General features: G+C 47.0%; 1 protein-coding gene across 3 annotated transcripts in view; it reads left to right on the top strand.

Annotated features, from left to right (window-relative positions):
- LOC129837930 ((E3-independent) E2 ubiquitin-conjugating enzyme UBE2O-like) overlaps positions 1-17,498 on the top strand; it is a 59,841-nt gene extending 42,343 nt beyond the window's left edge. Inside the window, exons 11-21 of one of the 3 annotated variants that reach the window (XM_055904506.1) lie at positions 2,096-2,250; positions 6,438-6,550; positions 6,828-6,959; positions 7,188-7,277; positions 7,635-8,514; positions 8,739-8,875; positions 9,170-9,373; positions 9,748-9,805; positions 10,832-10,986; positions 11,877-12,454; positions 12,694-17,498. In XM_055904506.1, the coding sequence (XP_055760481.1) occupies positions 2,096-2,250; positions 6,438-6,550; positions 6,828-6,959; positions 7,188-7,277; positions 7,635-8,514; positions 8,739-8,875; positions 9,170-9,373; positions 9,748-9,805; positions 10,832-10,986; positions 11,877-12,454; positions 12,694-12,724 (2,533 nt within the window). In that variant the 3' untranslated portion in view covers positions 12,725-17,498. Of the gene's footprint in view, positions 1-2,095; positions 2,251-6,437; positions 6,551-6,827; positions 6,960-7,187; positions 7,287-7,634; positions 8,515-8,738; positions 8,876-9,169; positions 9,374-9,747; positions 9,806-10,831; positions 10,987-11,876 lie in introns of all 3 variants that reach the window. The other 2 variants (XM_055904495.1, XM_055904515.1) reach the window with 2 other exon arrangements.
- The last annotated feature ends 86 nt before the right edge of the window (positions 17,499-17,584 follow it).

Genomic DNA, 17,584 nt, shown 5'->3' with positions numbered 1-17,584 from the left:
AGTTGTCAATCAAAACAATTTGTATTCATAGTATGCCATGTGACTACAAATGTATATAAATGACTACAAATGTAGCAGGCAAGGTCAGAGCCTAGGCTACACTTTAGTCCTCTCCCCGCCTTCTCCCCCTCACGCCCTCCCTTTCAGAACTTAAGCTATTCCTCCCTCTTGCGCCCTCCCTCCTTTTTTCTCTCTCCATTCAGGAGATGTCCCTTCCCTTGCCATTCCCGTCTCTCCTTGGCACGTGTAAAGGATGATCAATAGCTTGCTGGCAAGAATTCAGCTACCCGCTGGCAAAAAATGCTGCATCCTTGAACCCAGTGTCACTTTTGTTTATTTTCTGTCTCATGCATATTAGTACGGCGCCCCTGAAGAAAATAAGGGTGAAGTTCCTTGCTCAAGGACACATTGTGCCTCTCCCAGCTTCTCATGCCTCCCAGCCTTGTACAGATACACAATCACATCTTTATCCTCCGTCTTAGGCCAGAGACAGAGGCGGCATCCGAAATGGCACCCCAATTCCCTATAGTAGTGCACTTCTTTTGTCAACAAGGGAATAGGGTGCCAATTCCATTTGGGACGCATACACACAGAGCGGGTCACCTTACACCCACTCCTCAGCCAAACGGACCAGTGTTCATCGATCCAACATCTTGTCTCCTAGAAAAAGTCCTCTTCTCCTTACGAACCTTCTGATGGCTTGTTACTAACTACGGGGATCGATTTCAGGCTGATTTCCCGGAGCAGATGTACATTAATGACCCTGGGTGTTATTACGCTGTGTGGATGCTGCCAGTGACAGTGTGGCCTGGTCTTGTCTTCAAATCTTGAACCTAGCACCAATCCAGTACTAGTACCACTCTATTGCCAATATGGTACTACTAGGTCTAGTACTAATCTAGTGCCAATCCAGTACTAGTATCAATCTGAATATAGTACCAATTCAATATTAGTACCAATAACAATCCACAGGTTATACTAACATAAATCTAGTAGTATTGGTGCGTTGTGAAAATAAATACGCTCACTACTGCACTCGCTCTCCTTGTGGTTCTCTGACTAAAAACCCAATAGTTAAGTTCCTCTGTTCTAAGAATCACGCCGGTACCAACAGTTAGCTATGCACCATTAGTTTGACGTTTCCAAATAGGTTGACGTTTGGGTCGATGTAACCTTTTCTCAAGACATTGCAGAATTCAAGTACTTCAATTTCTACCAGGCGCCACTCAAAAGCGGCAGGTTTTCCAAGGCTGCATATCCAATATTTCCTATATAATCAAATCAAATTTATTTATATTGCCCTTTGTACATCAGCTAATATCTCGAAGTGCTGTACAGAAACCCAGCCTAAAACCCCAAACAGCAAGCAATGCAGGTGTAGAAGCACGTATAGTGCACTACTTTTGACCAGAGCCTTGGTTAAAAATAGTGCGTTATATAGGCAATAGGATGCCATTTCAGACGCTGCCAAAGGCTGTCATTTCCCCCCTTTTAAACTGCCCTGTAGATCAGATCTGGTGGTTAAATATAGCTGGCAGCTGATAAATCATGTAGCATGTGCTTAGGTGTGCCCAGATAACATCCAGGTCCTCTGATTGAAAGAGACAGACGGGGAAAGGGTGATGGAGAGGGTAAAAGAGCAAGGGGGATCAAGAGGAGAGGGGGGGGGGTGAGGTTGAGTTGCAGGGGGAGAGAACGAGAGGAAGACTGATGGGGGGGGGGGGGGGGATACGACGCCAAGGGGGAGGTAGTGACTGAAGTTAAGAGGCAGAGCAAGGGGAAAGTGGCTGAATTCTAGTGGGGGATTGAATTGAGGTAGAGGAGAGAGTGATTTAAAGAAAAGACAAGACATGAGATGGATATTATGGCTGGAGGGAGACGGTGACAGAGGATGCAAGGCGGAGGAGATTAGATTGGGCACCGCACGATATCATTGCTGCACACTGCAGTTTAACTTTCCGTTGTGTAACCTACAGGCATTTTCCACTCTTAACCAAAACAACTTAGTGAAATTGTTAGGCCTTGTAAGTGAAGACACAAATTCCAGTATTAGTTAGTCACTAGTTCTAATATCTCCCTGTTTTCTAACCGTCAGGGTGGCGGTAGAGGTTGTGTCCACCAAGACCTCGGCTGATGTCCTCTGGAAAGATGGCCGTATGGAGACCCTCATCCGCTCCAATGACCTCATCCCCATCCAGCACCTGGACAACCACGAGTTCTGCCCCGGAGACTTTGTTGTCGACAAACGACGTAAGTAGCTAGCGCACTTCCCGCTCGTCTTCAGACCCCTTGACTTTTTTCCCACATTTTGTTACCTTATAGCATTATTCTAAAATAGATGTTTTTAAATCCTCATCAATCTACACACAATACCCCATAATGATAAAGCAAAAACAGGTTTTTAGAAATTTTTGCAAATGCATTTAAATGATAAACAGAAATCAAAGTTTATTTGTCACGTGCGCCGAATACAACAGGTATTACTTACTTACAGGCTCTAACCAACAGTGCAAATTTTAAGTAAAAAAAAGGTATAGGTGAAAAATAGATAAATAAAAAAATAGTGAAAAATACAGTGAAAATGAACAGTAGCGAGGCTATATACTGTAGAGAGGCTATATACAGCAGAGAGGCTATATACAGGCACCGGTTAATCCGGCTAATTGAGGTAGTATGTACATGAGTGTATAGTTATAGTGACTATGCATATATGTTAAACAGAGTAGCAGTAACGTAAAAGAGGGGTGGGGGGGGGCACAATGCAAATAGTCCGGGTATCCATTTGATTACCTGTTCAGGAGTCTCATGGCTTGGGGGTAAAGCTGTTGAGAAGCCTTTTGGTCCTAGACTTGGCGCTCCGGTACTGCTTGTCATGCGGTAGTAGAGAGAACAGTCTATGACTGGGGTGGCTTGGGTCTTTGACAATTTTTAGGGCTTTCCTCTGACACCGCCTGGTGTAGAGGTCCTGGATGGCAGGCAGCTTAGCCCCAGTGATGTACTGGGCCGCACGCACTACCCTCTGTAGTGCCTTACGGTCGGAGGCCGTACCAGGCAGTGATGCAACCAGTCAGGATGCTCTCGATGGTGCAGCTGTAGAACCTTTTGAGGTTTTCCAGACCCATGCCAAATCTTTTTAGTTTCCTGAGGGGGAATAGGCTTTGTCGTGCCCTCTTCACAACTGTCTTGGTGTGTTTGGACCATTCTAGTTTGTTGTTGATGTGGACACCAAGGAACTTGAAGCTCTCAACCTGCTCCACTACCTACCCTCACCACCTGGGGGCGGCCCGTCAGAAAGTCCAGGATCCAGTTGCAGAGGGATGTGTTTAGTCCCAGGGCCCTTAGCTTAGTGATGAGCTTTGAGGGTACTATGCTGTTGAACGCTGAGCTGTAGTCAATGAATGATGATACCTTATCAATGAGACCTTATTTACATAAGTATTCATTTACATTTACATTACATTTACATTTAAGTCATTTAGCAGACGCTCTTATCCAGAGCGACTTACAAATTGGTGCATTCACCTTATGATATCCAGTGAAACAACCACTTTACAATAGTGCATCTAACTCTTTTAAGGGGGGGGGGGTTAGAAGGATTACTTTATCCTATCCTAGGTATTCCTTAAAGAGGTGGGGTTTCAGGTGTCTCCGGAAGGTGGTGATTGACTCCGCTGACCTGGCGTCGTGAGGGAGTTTGTTCCACCATTGGGGTGCCAGAGGAGCGAACAGTTTTGACTGGGCTGAGCGGGAACTGTACTTCCTCAGAGGTAGGGAGGCGAGCAGGCCAGAGGTGGATGAACGCAGTGCCCTTGTTTGGGTGTAGGGCCTGATCAGAGCCTGAAGGTACGGAGGTGCCGTTCCCCTCACAGCTCCGTAGGCAAGCACCATGGTCTTGTAGCGGATGCGAGCTTCAACTGGAAGCCAGTGGAGAGAGCGGAGGAGCGGGGTGACGTGAGAGAACTTGGGAAAGTTGAACACCAGACGGGCTGCGGCGTTCTGGATGAGTTGTAGGGGTTTAATGGCACAGGCAGGGAGCCCAGCCAACAGCGAGTTGCAGTAATCCAGACGGGAGATGACAAGTGCCTGGATTAGGACCTGCGCCGCTTCCTGCGTGAGGCAGGGTCGTACTCTGCGAATGTTGTAGAGCATGAACCTACAGGAACGGGTCACCGCCTTGATGTTAGTTGAGAACGACAGGGTGTTGTCCAGGATCACGCCAAGGTTCTTAGCACTCTGGGAGGAGGACACAATGGAGTTGTCAACCGTGATGGCGAGATCATGGAACGGGCAGTCCTTCCCCGGGAGGAAGAGCAGCTCCGTCTTGCCGAGGTTCAGCTTGAGGTGGTGATCCGTCATCCACACTGATATGTCTGCCAGACATGCAGAGATGTGATTCGCCACCTGGTTATCAGAAGGGGGAAAGGAGAAGATTAATTGTGTGTCGTCTGCATAGCAATGATAGGAGAGACCATGTGAGGATATGACAGAGCCAAGTGACTTGTGTATAGCGAGAATAGGAGAGGGCCTAGAACAGAGCCCCGGGGGACACCAGTGGTGAGAGCACGTGGTGCGGAGACAGATTCTCGCCACGCCACCTGGTAGGAGCGACCTGTCAGGTAGGACGCAATCCAAGCGTGGGCCGCGCCGGAGATGCCCAGCTCGGAGAGGGTGGAGAGGAGGATCTGATGGTTCACAGTATTCAGACCCTTTGCCATGAGACTCAGGTGCATCCTTTTTCCATCGATCATCCTTGAGATGTTTCTACAACTTGGAGTTCCACCTGTGGGAAATTCAATTGATTGGATATGATTTGGAAAGGGACACACCTGTCTATATAAGCTCCCACAGTTGACGGTGCATGTCAGAGCAAAAACCAAGCCGTGAGGTCGATCAAATTGTCCGTATAGCTCAGAGACAGGATTGTCAAGGCACAGATTTGTGCAAGGATTCCAAAAAATGCCTGCAACATTGAAGTTCTCCAAGAATACAGTGGCCTCCATCATCCTTAAATGGATGAAGTTTGGATCCACCAAGACTCTTCCTAGAGCTGGCCTCCCGGCCAAACTGAGCAATCGGGGGAGAGGTGCTTTGGTCAGGGAGTTGACCAAGAACACGATGGTCACTCTGACAGAGCTCCAGAGTTCCTCTGTGGAGATAGGAGAACCTTCCAGAAGGACAACCATCTCTGCAGCACACCACCAATCAGGCCTTTGTGGTAGAGTGGCCAGATGGAAGCCACTCCTCAGTAAAATGCACATGACAGCCCACTTGGAGTTTAACAAAAGGCACCTAAAGGACTTTGACCATGAGAAACAAGATTCACTGGTCTGATAAAACCAAGATTGAACTCTTTGGCCTGAATGCCAAGCGTCACATCTGTAGGAAACCTGGCACCATCCCTACGGTGACGCATGGTGGTGGCAGCATCATGTTGTGGGAATGTTTTTCAGCGGCAGGAACTGGGAGACTAGTCAGGATTGAGAGAAAGATGAACGGGGTACAGAGAGATCCTTGATGAAAACCTGCTCAGGACCTCAGACTGGGGCGAAGGTTCACCTTCCAACAAGACAACGACCCTAAGCCCACAGCCAAGACAACGCAGAAGTGGCTTCGGGACAAGTCTCTGAATGTCCTTGAGTGGCCCAGCCAGTGCCCGGTCTTGGACACGATTGAACATCTCTGGAGAGACCTGGACATAGCTGTGAGGTGGCACTCCCCATCCAACCTGACAGCGCTTGAGAGGATCTGTGGAGAAGAATGTGAGAAATTCCTCAAATACAGGTTTGCCAAGCTTGTAGCGTCATACACAAAAAGACTCGAAGCCTTAATCGCTGCCAAAGGTACTTCAACAAAGTACTTAGTAAAGGGTCGGAATACTTATTTAAATGTTATCATTTCATAATTATTTGAAACATTTTTGCTAACATTTCTCAACATGTTTTCCCTTTGTCATTGTGGACTATTGTGTGTAGATCGATGAGGGGGGGGAAATATTTTAGAATAAGGCTGTAACATAATAAAATATTGAAAAGATATGTATACTGTATATAGCACCGTATCCTTTCTACATAGTTTTAGTCGTTTACGCAGGAGGGAAAATGACTATTTCCAAACATGAATATAGGGGAAACACTGACTATAATTGCTGGACTAGAAAATAAAATATCAGAGCCAGCACAGTACGGCTCAGGTCAGCCCTGTAATGTAAATCAGCTATTAGATTAGCTCATATTTAGGCCATTATTTGACTGTACCACCATGTTTACTCTGGTCTATATTTAACATGGTTTAAATATAGAGTTTATTTTGGTTCTGTAACTGGAGGAAATAAGAGGGAGCCATTTATCAGGTTGACTTTCATACATGGTGTCCTTGGTGATACATTTTGTGCCTCAGGTCAGAAAGTAACTTCAGCTCTCTCTGTGTGTGTGACACAGCCCAAGCCCCTACGGACCCAGGCGTGTACGGGGTCATCCAGTCGGGCGACCACAAGGGCAGGACGTGTGCCGTGAAGTGGATCAAACTCAACGCCTCCAGCGACAACGTCGAGGTCAGTCTGCTGGGCATTGTGGGTCGGCTCGGGTCACCCGGGGGAACAACAACCTTTTTTTTATATTCCATAGCTCTATAGAAATTGAATTTGGGCCAGTCTGAAATTACTCTATTCCACGTTAACCTATTCCACATGTAGGGCACTACCTTGGGCCAAAGAAATAGCCCCATGGTCCTATTGCTCTGGTCAAAAATAGTGCACTATATAGGGTGGCTTGTAGTGTCATTTGAGCTGAATGATATCAGTCTAATGGTTGATGGTTTTGTTTGTTTAGGTCATAGGAGAAGAGGAGGATGTTAGTGTGTACGACATCGCCGACCACCCAGACTTCCACTTCCGTACCACTGATATCGTCATCAGGATAGGGAACTCTGAGAACGAGCGGAATACAGAGTGTGAGAACGATGTAAGTTCGAAAATGTCATTCATTTTGTCAGTTGACATGTTAGTAGTTTTCCCCGTGGCTCTTGGAGTGTTCTTTGCCGGTCCACGTTGTGCAGGTGCTTTGGCCTGGTTACAGATCCACCATAGTTGCTGAAAGCGTGCTCTGAAAGGAAATATCATCCAGTATAGTACTATAGTGTAGAAAGAGTATTTTCACATACTGGTCTTTTATCTTTTATCATCTGCCCAGACGTCAGTAGGTCAGGTCTTCAGAGTGGACGTGAGCAGCAAGGTGGAGGTGGTGTGGGCTGACAACTCCATGACCATCGTCCTGCCACAGGTACTCATGGTAATTGTAGTCTTTCTGTCCGCATGCAAGGTTGTAGTGGTCACTAATCGGTGGCTCTGTTGGTTTCTGTTAAGTTTTTGTTGGCTTGTGTTCACTATGCCAATGACGTGTGCTACTACTGTACCTTCTGCTCAGGTTTCTGTTCATGCTAATTGTGTTTTAATCTGAATTTGTGTTGCAGATAGCATGCTGCTGTGTGACTTGCTTGCTGCCCTTTTAAAAATGTATTATTCTATAATGACATTTGATATTGACACAAAAAGCACTTAATGAAAGTTAGTCATTATTAATGAGTGCGTATAAACGCGGCGATGATTTAGTTTGTTCTCTAACCCCCCTTCCATCTAGCACCTGTACAACGTGGAGTCTGAGATCGAGGAGACTGACTATGACTCTGTGGAGGAGAGCAGCAGTGGCCTGTCCACGGAGGAGTGGGAGGACGAGAGCGACAGCTGGGAGACTGATAACGGCCTGACTACCAACGAGGACGACCAGCACCCCGCCAACGAGGACACCGCCCCCCCAGCCCCCACCGGGCCCAGCCCCTTCATCACCCCCCCCGAGGAGGGCGGCAAAGCAGGGGCCACCACCCCCACCAAGTCCCCTAACGCCACAGAGGACCAGGAGGGAGCTGTGGCTATAGCCAGCCCAGGCGCCGTTGCTGGAGGAACCACCCCTGGAGCTGGAGGGGGTGATGCTGCAGAGAAGCTCCCCGGGAAAGAGGGCACTCCGCGGGGCTTCCGTGAGCTCAAGGAGGCCCTGAAGATCCTGGAGAGCCTGAAGAACATGACCGTGGAGCAGCTATGGACGGGCGGCTCGCCTACCTCGCCCACGTCCGGTGCCGCGCCCTCCGCCAACGGGACTAACGCCAACATCGCCACTGCCGTCACACCAGAGAAACCCACCAAGGAGAAGCGCTTCCTGGATGACATCAAGAAGCTTCAGGAGAACCTGAGAAAGACCCTAGACAATGTGGCCATCGTGGAGGAGGAGCGGATGGAGGCAGTGGTGGAGGCCGGAGGAAGCAGTGCAGGAGGAGGTGGGAGTGCGGAAGGAGGAGAAAGAGGGGGTGAAGAAAGGCACCAGGAGGAGGTGGCGAAGACGCCAGGCGCGGCACCAGAGTGGCCCAGTGATACGCCTGTCCTGTGCCAACAGAGTGGTGGCAAGCCCGGCGTCACCTTCACCAGTGCCAAGGGAGAGGTGTTCTCTGTGCTGGAGTGGTCACCAGGTGAGGACGCAATACTGCGCTTTTAGCTTGTCATTGTTTGAGTCTTTGTTACTGAGACATCCACTAAACTAGTAGTACTGGGAGAAGAATACACCCCATGACTTAAATAGCCCCAAAAATGCCCTGTTCATTTAAATGCACTGGTCCATTACTTCAGATGGCCTTTTCAAATACTCACTAAATGCCTTGTTGGAATACCAAACCATTTATCTGACTCCTGCCAGACACCCACACCTTTAAGAAGATGGAGTTCCAGCCGGCCGAGGCCAAGAAGTTTTTTAGCACCGTGAGGAAGGAGATGGCTCTGCTGGCCACCTCGCTGCCCGACGGCATCATGGTCAAAACCTTCGAGGACCGCATGGTACGCTAACAGACACCTGAGAAGAGAGCCGTTTGGAAGTGATCCGAATGTTGTCGATTACAGCCAAGTATTAAATTGCATCAGACCACTCTTCAGTGGCTAAAGTGACTCCGGTTTTGAGCTGCCAGTTTCTCTGCATTCATTAAGCACTTGATTTGAAAACCTCTTCATGCTGTTATTTTTGAAGATAAGTGATAATTCTGATGATAGTGAACATGTGCTACTCTCATTGACATTTAAGTGGCTTTCCATTCCTCTCCTCTTTTTCTTCACCCTGTCCCTCTCTCTTCATAGGACCTGTTCTCGGCTCTGATCAAAGGGCCCACACGCACCCCTTACGAGGACGGCCTGTTCCTCTTCGACATCCAGCTGCCAAACATTTACCCGTCAGTGCCGCCCCTCTTCCGCTACCTGTCACAGTGCAGCGGGCGCCTCAACCCCAACCTCTACGACAACGGCAAGGTCTGCGTCAGCCTGCTGGGCACCTGGATCGGCAAGGTGAGTAGACCTTTATCCCTCCCTAAAAAAGTGTGATACTCTGTATTTTATTAGGATTCCTGGGGCCCACACAAAACATGAAACATGACTTAATACAGATCATTAATAGACAAGGTCAATACCAGTACATACACACAAACTACAGTATCTAGGTCAAATACTTAGACCACCCATTACTGTCCCTTTGACTGTTCTCCGACCACCCATTACCTTCTCTTTGACTGTTCTTCGACCACCCATTACCTTCCCTTTGACTGTTCTTCGACCACCCATTACCTTCTCCTTTTGACTTTTTTTTTTATGTTATTTTGAACATTGTAATCTGTTTGTATAAAATGTGCCTCACACAGTCTTCCCTGTTTATCAATCCTCAGGGTACAGAGAGGTGGACCAGCAAGTCTAGCCTGCTGCAAGTGCTCATCTCCATCCAAGGCGAGTCTAAACTGACCTCACTAGACCTACTCTTAAAGTCACGCGCACAGATTTGATTTGATCCTTCACCAGGTCACCCCCCCCCCCCCCATTTGTCTTCCCTGCAGCAGAAGTGTATGTTTTATTCATGCCGTTCATTTACGCGTCGGCTCCAGCTGCAGTGTGTGTCACACACCATCACCCTCTGACAAGACTGTCGTGGTTAAACTGCCTCGACTTCCCATCAGCAATATTCACCTCAGGATGTTGGAGACAATTATAGGATTTGTTGCTATCGAAAACTAGGCTAATAGGCTTATACAGGTTAATCCACAAAAGGCTGAATACATTTCAATTGTCATGAAGGTGTTTGTGGTTAACAAAAGTGTTTGAATCTTTCCGTACACTAGAATAAAGGGTTAATGTGGGAATGTCTTTGATTTCTAAGGTATTTGGGTCCTTTGTAACTTAATGATCCAATTTAGCTCAATATCAAATCATTTCTGGGTAACAATTAAGTACCTTACTGTGATTGTGTTCAATTAAAATGGTCAAAAAGAAACAAATGGCTTCTTAGCAAAGAGCAATTTATCAAACAAGAATTTTGCTTGGACTGTCTGGAAGGGGTCTGAGTCGGGAGGGGGAAACTAGCTGTTATTGGCAGAGGTTTGGAATTCTCTTATTGGTCTATTAACTGATTTACCGGTACGCCTGGCACCTACTACCATACCCTGTTCAAAGGCACTTCAATCGTTTGTCTTGCCCAGTCACTCTCTGAATGGCACACATACACAATCCATGTGTCAAGGCTTAAAATTCCTTCTTTAACCTGTCTCCTCCCCTTCATCTACACTGATTTGAAGTGGATTTAACTAGTGACCTCAATAAGGCATCATAGCTTTCACCTGGTCAGTCTGTCATGGAAATTTGTATAGTCTGTGTATATAAAATGCAGGACAATCATTTTTTTGACTGCACTGGGCCTTCAATGCTTAATTGTGGGACTGGTAGAATCTAAAGAGTATGCTGTGTGTGTGTCTCTCCCAGGCTTGATCCTGGTCAACGAGCCCTACTACAATGAGGCAGGTTTCGACAGTGACCGGGGCCTGCAGGAAGGCTATGAGAACAGTCGCTGCTACAACGAGATGGCCCTCATCAAGATGGTGCAGTCCATGACCCAGCTGCTGCGGACTCCCATAGAGGTCGGGATCCAATTTCATCTGATTTGATTTGTCTAGAATCGATCTGTTTTGTGTAGATTTTATATGATTTGATTGTATTTGTGTGAATACGAACACAGTTAAAGATCCCCCCCAAAAATGTACAGTTATATACTGGTAGTTGCTCTACAAATTTCACCTGTAAGTCAGTGCCAAAGATGCATTTCAATTTTCTGAAAACGTTTGTCCATTATCTTATTACTGGATAAGTCGGGGACAAATGGCAGGTGGTGATGGATAGTTATAGTTGGGTGGTTGTCGTGGTAGAGGTCTGTAAATATTGTACATATGTGTTTTTTACTAAAGTTTGAGAATGAGTTTTTATTGCATATCATGTGTTTTTGAGCCACGGATTTGCCGATTGACTGACAGGTTAACTCTTTTTGGCTTGCTAGCTGGCGAAATGTTTTTGTTTGAAATGCATCTGGACACAGTAGGCTACCAGCTTTTTTGTTTCACCTGGCTGCCAGTTCATAATCTTTTGAACATAGTTTGAGGAGTTGCCTGACACTCAATAGGAATGGGAGATGGAGTCAGCAGTGCTGAGGCAGAGGTCTGGTGGTGAGGCGACTGGCTACTATTCTGAACTCGGTGTGGTGAGCTGTTGAGGCATCATCCTAGTGGGTGTTACACTGAGTGGAAGAGGAGAAGTCCAGTGGCTAAAAGACCCTCTCATCACCATCTACCATCCTCTGACTAGCTCCCACCGCTCAAGCCATGAACTGACCCTCTCCATCTTCGGAGGAAAGACTTGGCCTCTATCGGTTGACCTGTCATTATATATTGCTTGTTTGTTTTTGCTCTTGAAGCGCTTTGATAGTCAGATCACGGTGAGAGAGCCATAATTCATTATTTTGTCTGTTTCCGAACAGGTGTTCCAGCAGGAGATTCGGCAGCACTTCACCTCCAACGGCTGGCGCCTGGTGCACCGCCTGGATGCCTGGCTGGAGCTCCACGAGCTAGCCGAGAGGGGCCCTCCACCAAGACCATCCCGGGACAGGCCTCCCTCAGTGGGTCCTCTAGACGAGACGCTCCCCTTGGATCTTCTGGCCCACAGCACCCCCAACAAGCACCAGGGCACCGGGGATGAAGAGCTGGAGGACTCTGGCCTAAGCTTTTCCACCACCGCCGGCTCACAGCAGGAGCTCAGCCGGAACTTGGACTGCGACGGCGCCGTCCCGGCTAGTGAGGCGGCCGGGGCGAGCGTGGTGGTCTCCGGGTCGGTTAGGGGAGCCTCCTCGGACTCTGCGGGCGGTAGCCAGCCGGCGGTGCGACCAAAGAAGCGCAGGAAGAGCTACCGGAGCTTCCTGCCCGAGCGGAGTGGGTACCCAGACATTGGCTTCCCCCTCTTTCCTCTCTCCAAGGGCTTTGTGAAGAGTGTGCGCTGCGTGCTGCTGCAGTACCGGGCCGCCCTGGCCGCCACCTCCATCCCCGACCACGTAGAGGACAAGTAAGTGACTAGTGACTCCCCCAACGCCCACCACCACCTCAATCCTCAGCCCACCCTCCAAGAGCTGCACTGTGCCCCCAATGATCTCCCAAATGGCCCCTGTACCCTCTGATCCCCCTTGCCCAGCTGCTGCCCAGTGCTCCTGTCCCTCGGCCATCTATCTAGTGCACTCTTGCCCCCCCCCCCCTCCCCTCCCTCAGACCACTAGAAGCTAACTTGGTGTATGCACTTTCCTTCAGTGTCCAGAGTCCAGACAGTGGCCAGATGTGAAGGGAGAGGAGTGGGAGTGTCTTATGGAGATCTAAGCCACGGACCATAAGCGCCCTCCCCCATATGGGACGTTCTGAGCTCTCATGGACACACAGACAAGGAGCGAGAGCCTCGACTGTAAGGCAGCGCCACACGTCTGCCCCTCGTGGACCCTGACGGACGAGGGAGGAGGAAGGAGAGATGCAGAGAAGCTGGTTTGATTAAAAAAAAGGTGCCATTGACTTCCATCGTCTATAGCTGCTGTAAGGGGAAGTGGAATTACCTGAAGAGAGACATTCTTTGCGAATTGGCGGCACAAATTAAAATGTTACTCCGCTGTGACAATTGGATCTAAAAAACTAATTGGAGACAGTAGCCATGGCGTCCTGGAATCTGCAGGGTTAAAAAGTGCAACCCGGATTGATTCTCTAAGCTGGGTTTTCTCTGAACTACGTTTCCCAGTATGCCTGGCTCCTTTGACCCTGGCGGGCACCCTTAGCACTGCTCCTGTGCCCTGTTACCACCCTGCACTCTCCAATCAACAGACAATCTCGGCAGGGCTGGGCACCTTTTGACATGCTTACGTATTGAGTTTCTTTTTAAAGTAGATGTTACTGGGTGTTTGCTTTTTTTGCCCTGCTCCTCTTGTTCTTTCTCGCTTTAGAGACACACACTATCGGAATGTTATTAACTGCCCACCTACAACCGCTTCACTCCGCTATGTCCTTGCTGGTTTCCTCGCCAATCGCTCGCACCAAAACGTGTCGTTGCAGAAACACTTGAGTGACAAGTTTACATACTAATCACCATTTCTGGATGTTATATACACTACTAGGCCCTACGGTACATCGCTGGCTCTAGAATAGAGGAGTGCAGTGACACGTAACTATATGAAGGACAGTCTGTTTCCTCTAGGTAAGGTCAAATGAGCTCTTTAATATCTTTGACTGTAGAACGTTTCCATTCTAAGACTTGATAACTTTCTGACACTGTACAGACTTTTTTTTTTAGTTATATCACCCATTTCGGTCTTAAGACTCAACTTGACATTTTTTTTCTTCAAGGGATCAAGGCTAGGTTGAAAATATACAGTGTTTCGAAAAACACATTCATTGGACCAGCGCAGTTGCTGATTCTACAGGATTAGCATTGAAAACGTGACCAGTGGCTGTAGATAATTTGAAAAAAAAAAGAAACGTTTAAATGAATAGAATGACAGAAACATGTTTGTTGAGTAGTTAGCTGAAATCCACTACGATTGTGTTTATTTTCCACTATAATGCCGAAATTTATCTACTGCTTAACATGAACTTCCATTAATTTTCGTTCTGCCGCTGGTCCAATTTAATGTTTATTTTCTAACGCTTCTCCATAGAATTATTACGTTGTCTTAACCTTCTCCATCTTCCAGGTAGTGACCTTTTTCCTTGCAGCTTTCATTGACCTTTGAGTCACTTAAAGGCTGGTCGTTCAGAATGGTCCTCCAGAGCTATCCCACAATCCTCTCTTCTGCTCGCTCATTAGGCTACTACTACTAGAGGCGGAGCCACAACAGTGCACATGACACGAGTAAAAACGCGATCCATTCCATCACTAAATGAGTCTTATCTCAACATGTTGCCTTACTTGAATTGTTCTTCTTATTAATATATTATCAGACCCTATGTACAGAGCTGCTTGTTACCCCGGCCTGATACCCACTACATTCACCCCCATTCCAGTGTTCAGAGGTTAGTCGTATAACATCAGATCTGGGGTCAGTTTTCCCTGGACTTGTGCTTAATTTAACCATTCGGAGGTAGGAAAAATGAATAATAAATAGAACAAAATAACTGATCCCAGATCTGCTTTGACAATGGCAACAGCCCACAAGTTGAATGATGACGTTACACAGCTTCAGCCACTGTATTCCAGTGTTACTCTCAACTGCTTGTTTGTTCGGTGATGGAGATTGATAGAAGTTTGTAGACAGAGATTGAGTGTGGATGCAGAAGGTTTTGATAAGCTTATACTTGATTTGGTTTTGTTCTTGCCCTTTTGCCTTGAGCACAATGGAGTGTCACTGTTTGTCCCCAAGATCGGAGTGCTGTCCCGTTCTCTTTAATTTTCCCAGTTTAAAGGGTGAATGATGCACTTTTGACAATATGGCCTCTGGCATAGTCATGCTTGTACTTTGTGATATTACTTTTATATTTCTTTAAATTATTGCTGGTTTGTTTATACTTGCTTGAACTGGGTAAAAATGGTCAGTGTACTAAACTCAGCAAAAAAAAGAAACGTTCTCACTGTCAACTGTGTTTTATTTTCAGCAAACTTAATTAACATGTGTAAATAACAAGATTCAACAACTGGGACATAAACTGAATAAGTTCCACAGACATGTGACAATGTGTCCCTAAACAAAGAGGGGGGGGGGGGGGGGGGGGCAAAAGTAACAGTCAGTATCTGGTGTGGCCACCAGCTGCATTAAGTATTGCAGTGCATCTCCTCATGAACTACACCAGATTTGCTATTTCTTGTGAGATGTTACCCCACTCTTCTACCAAGGCACCTGCAAGTTCCCGGACATTTCTGGGGGAAATGGCCCTAGCCCTCACCCTCCGATCCAACAGGTCCCAAACGTGCTCAATGGAATTGAAATCCGGGCTCGTCGCTGGCCATGGCAGAACACTGACATTCCTGTCTTGCAGGAAATCACGCACAGAATGAGCAGTGTGGCTGGTGGCATTGTCATGCTGGAGGGTCATGTCAGGATGAGCCTGCAGGAAGGGTACCACATGAGGGAGGAGAATGTCTTCCCTGTAACGCACAGCGTTGAGATTGCCTGCAATGACAACAAGCTCAGTCCGATGATGCTGTGACACACAGCCACAGACCATGACGGACCCTCCAACTCCAAACGATCCCGCTCCAGAGTACAGGCCTCAGTGTAACGCTCATTCCTTCGACGATAAATGCGAATCTGACCATCACCCTTGGTGAGACAAAACCGTGACTTGTCAGTGAAAAGCACTTTTTGCCAGTCCTGTCTGGTCCAGCAACGGTGGGTTTGTGCCCATAGGCGACGTTGTTGCCGGTGATGTCTGGTTAGGACCTGCCTTACAACAGGCCTAGAAGCCGACAGTCTGAGCACTGATGGAGGGCTTGTGTGTTCCTGGTGTAACTCGGGCAGTTGTTGTTGCCATCCTGTACCTGTCCCGCAGGTGTGATGTTCGGATGTACTGATCCTGTGCAGGTGTTACATGTGGTCTGCCACTGTGGACGATCAGCTGTCCATCCTGTCTACCCGTAACGCTGTCTTAGGGGTCTCACAGTACAGACATTGCAATTTATTGCCCTGGCCACATCTGCAGTCCTCATGCCTCCTTGCAGCATGCCTAAGGCACGTTCACGCAGATGAGCAGGGACCCTGGGCATCTTTGGTGTTTTTCAGAGTCAGTAGAAAGACCTCTTTAGTGTCCTAAGTTTTCATAACTGTGACCTTAATTGCCTACCGTCTGTAAGCTGTTAGTGTCTTAACGACCGTTCCACAGGTGCATGTTCATTTAATAAGCATGGGAAACGGTGTTTAAACCCTTTACAATGAAGATCTGTGAAGTTATTTCGATTTTTGGCGAATTATCTTTAAAAGACAGGGTTCTGAAAACGGAACGTTTCTTTTTTTGCTGAGTTTATTTATTAACACAGGGAAGTTCTCTGTATGGCCACCAGGGGTCAGTGTTTCCATTCATTGTGTGCGCCGAAGAATGAAAGTAGCCTGATCCCAGACCTGTATATGCTTTGACCAACTCCTTTAACTAGCAGTTGATTTAAAGCATAATCAGATCTAGGATCAAGTGTTAAAAGGAGTACTGTGAAAGAAAGTGCAGAGATTAACGCCATCTGGTTCTTCTATAGCCTAGTCCCAAATCTGTTTGTGTGGTCTTTGCCAAGAATGCACAAACAGATCTGGAACTGGGCTAGTTCTGATAGTGCTTCCTGGTTTATTTGAACAGTCGTTGTTTACATCCATCTGAAATATATTATTATGCTCTTGCTTTTTGCCAGAAATATTCTGTGGGTCCATTACCCTTGTTTACCTTTGAGTTGAAAACGAGGGCGTTGACTAATCTTTTTGCTTGAACAAAGATGCTGAGTGTTCATGAGTGTGAGACAGTACAATGTGCCATTGTCAATGAGTGAGTGCAAAGCGTGAGACAAACTGATTATTGTAAAGAAGAAAAGGTGAATGGGTTGTTGATTTCATTTATTTTCTCCTCCCACCTTTTTAAAAGTAATTCCTGTACCAAGCATAGCAATCAGGCTTCCATTACTTCTCTTCCTCCTCGACTTTCTTCCTCTTTTCTCTTTTCCTGCCTGTACAGTAAGCTCTTAAGGACGTTCCTTTGCTTTCCCATTTTAGGCTGCAGTACTTGTAGCGTTGCAGCCTTAGTTGGTTCCCACCAAACTTCTCCTGTGTTTGCAACCTTCGATCTCTCTCTCTCTCATGCCCATGTTTTGCCACTATTGCAAAAAAAACTGGAAAAAATGTGAAGCCAGGTCTCAAAAAAAACATGGAGGATTTCAAGCACATGAAGTTATGTACGTTTATATTCAGACTTATTCATTACTGCGAGAGATTTCCAGCCAAAGCATGTAACATGTTCCTTTAAGCCTTGAACAGACACAAGACTTTACTGTACGATGTGAACATTTCCATTAAGCCTTGAACAGACACAAGACTTTACTGTACGATGTGAACATTTCCACAGTGGCCTGTATTGGTAAACTAATAAACTTATGATTTTTAGCCTGATCCCTCTGTACAGAAGTCATGACTATACTATAAATACATAATATATTTAACAAACTTGAGCTCTGTAAGTGGTCATGTGAACGCTT

Source organism: Salvelinus fontinalis, chromosome 3, assembly GCF_029448725.1.
Source record: "Salvelinus fontinalis isolate EN_2023a chromosome 3, ASM2944872v1, whole genome shotgun sequence".
NCBI lineage: Eukaryota > Metazoa > Chordata > Actinopteri > Salmoniformes > Salmonidae > Salvelinus > Salvelinus fontinalis.
The sequence above is the reverse complement of the archived record's forward strand: the minus strand, read 5'-3'. Positions and strand labels throughout refer to the sequence as shown.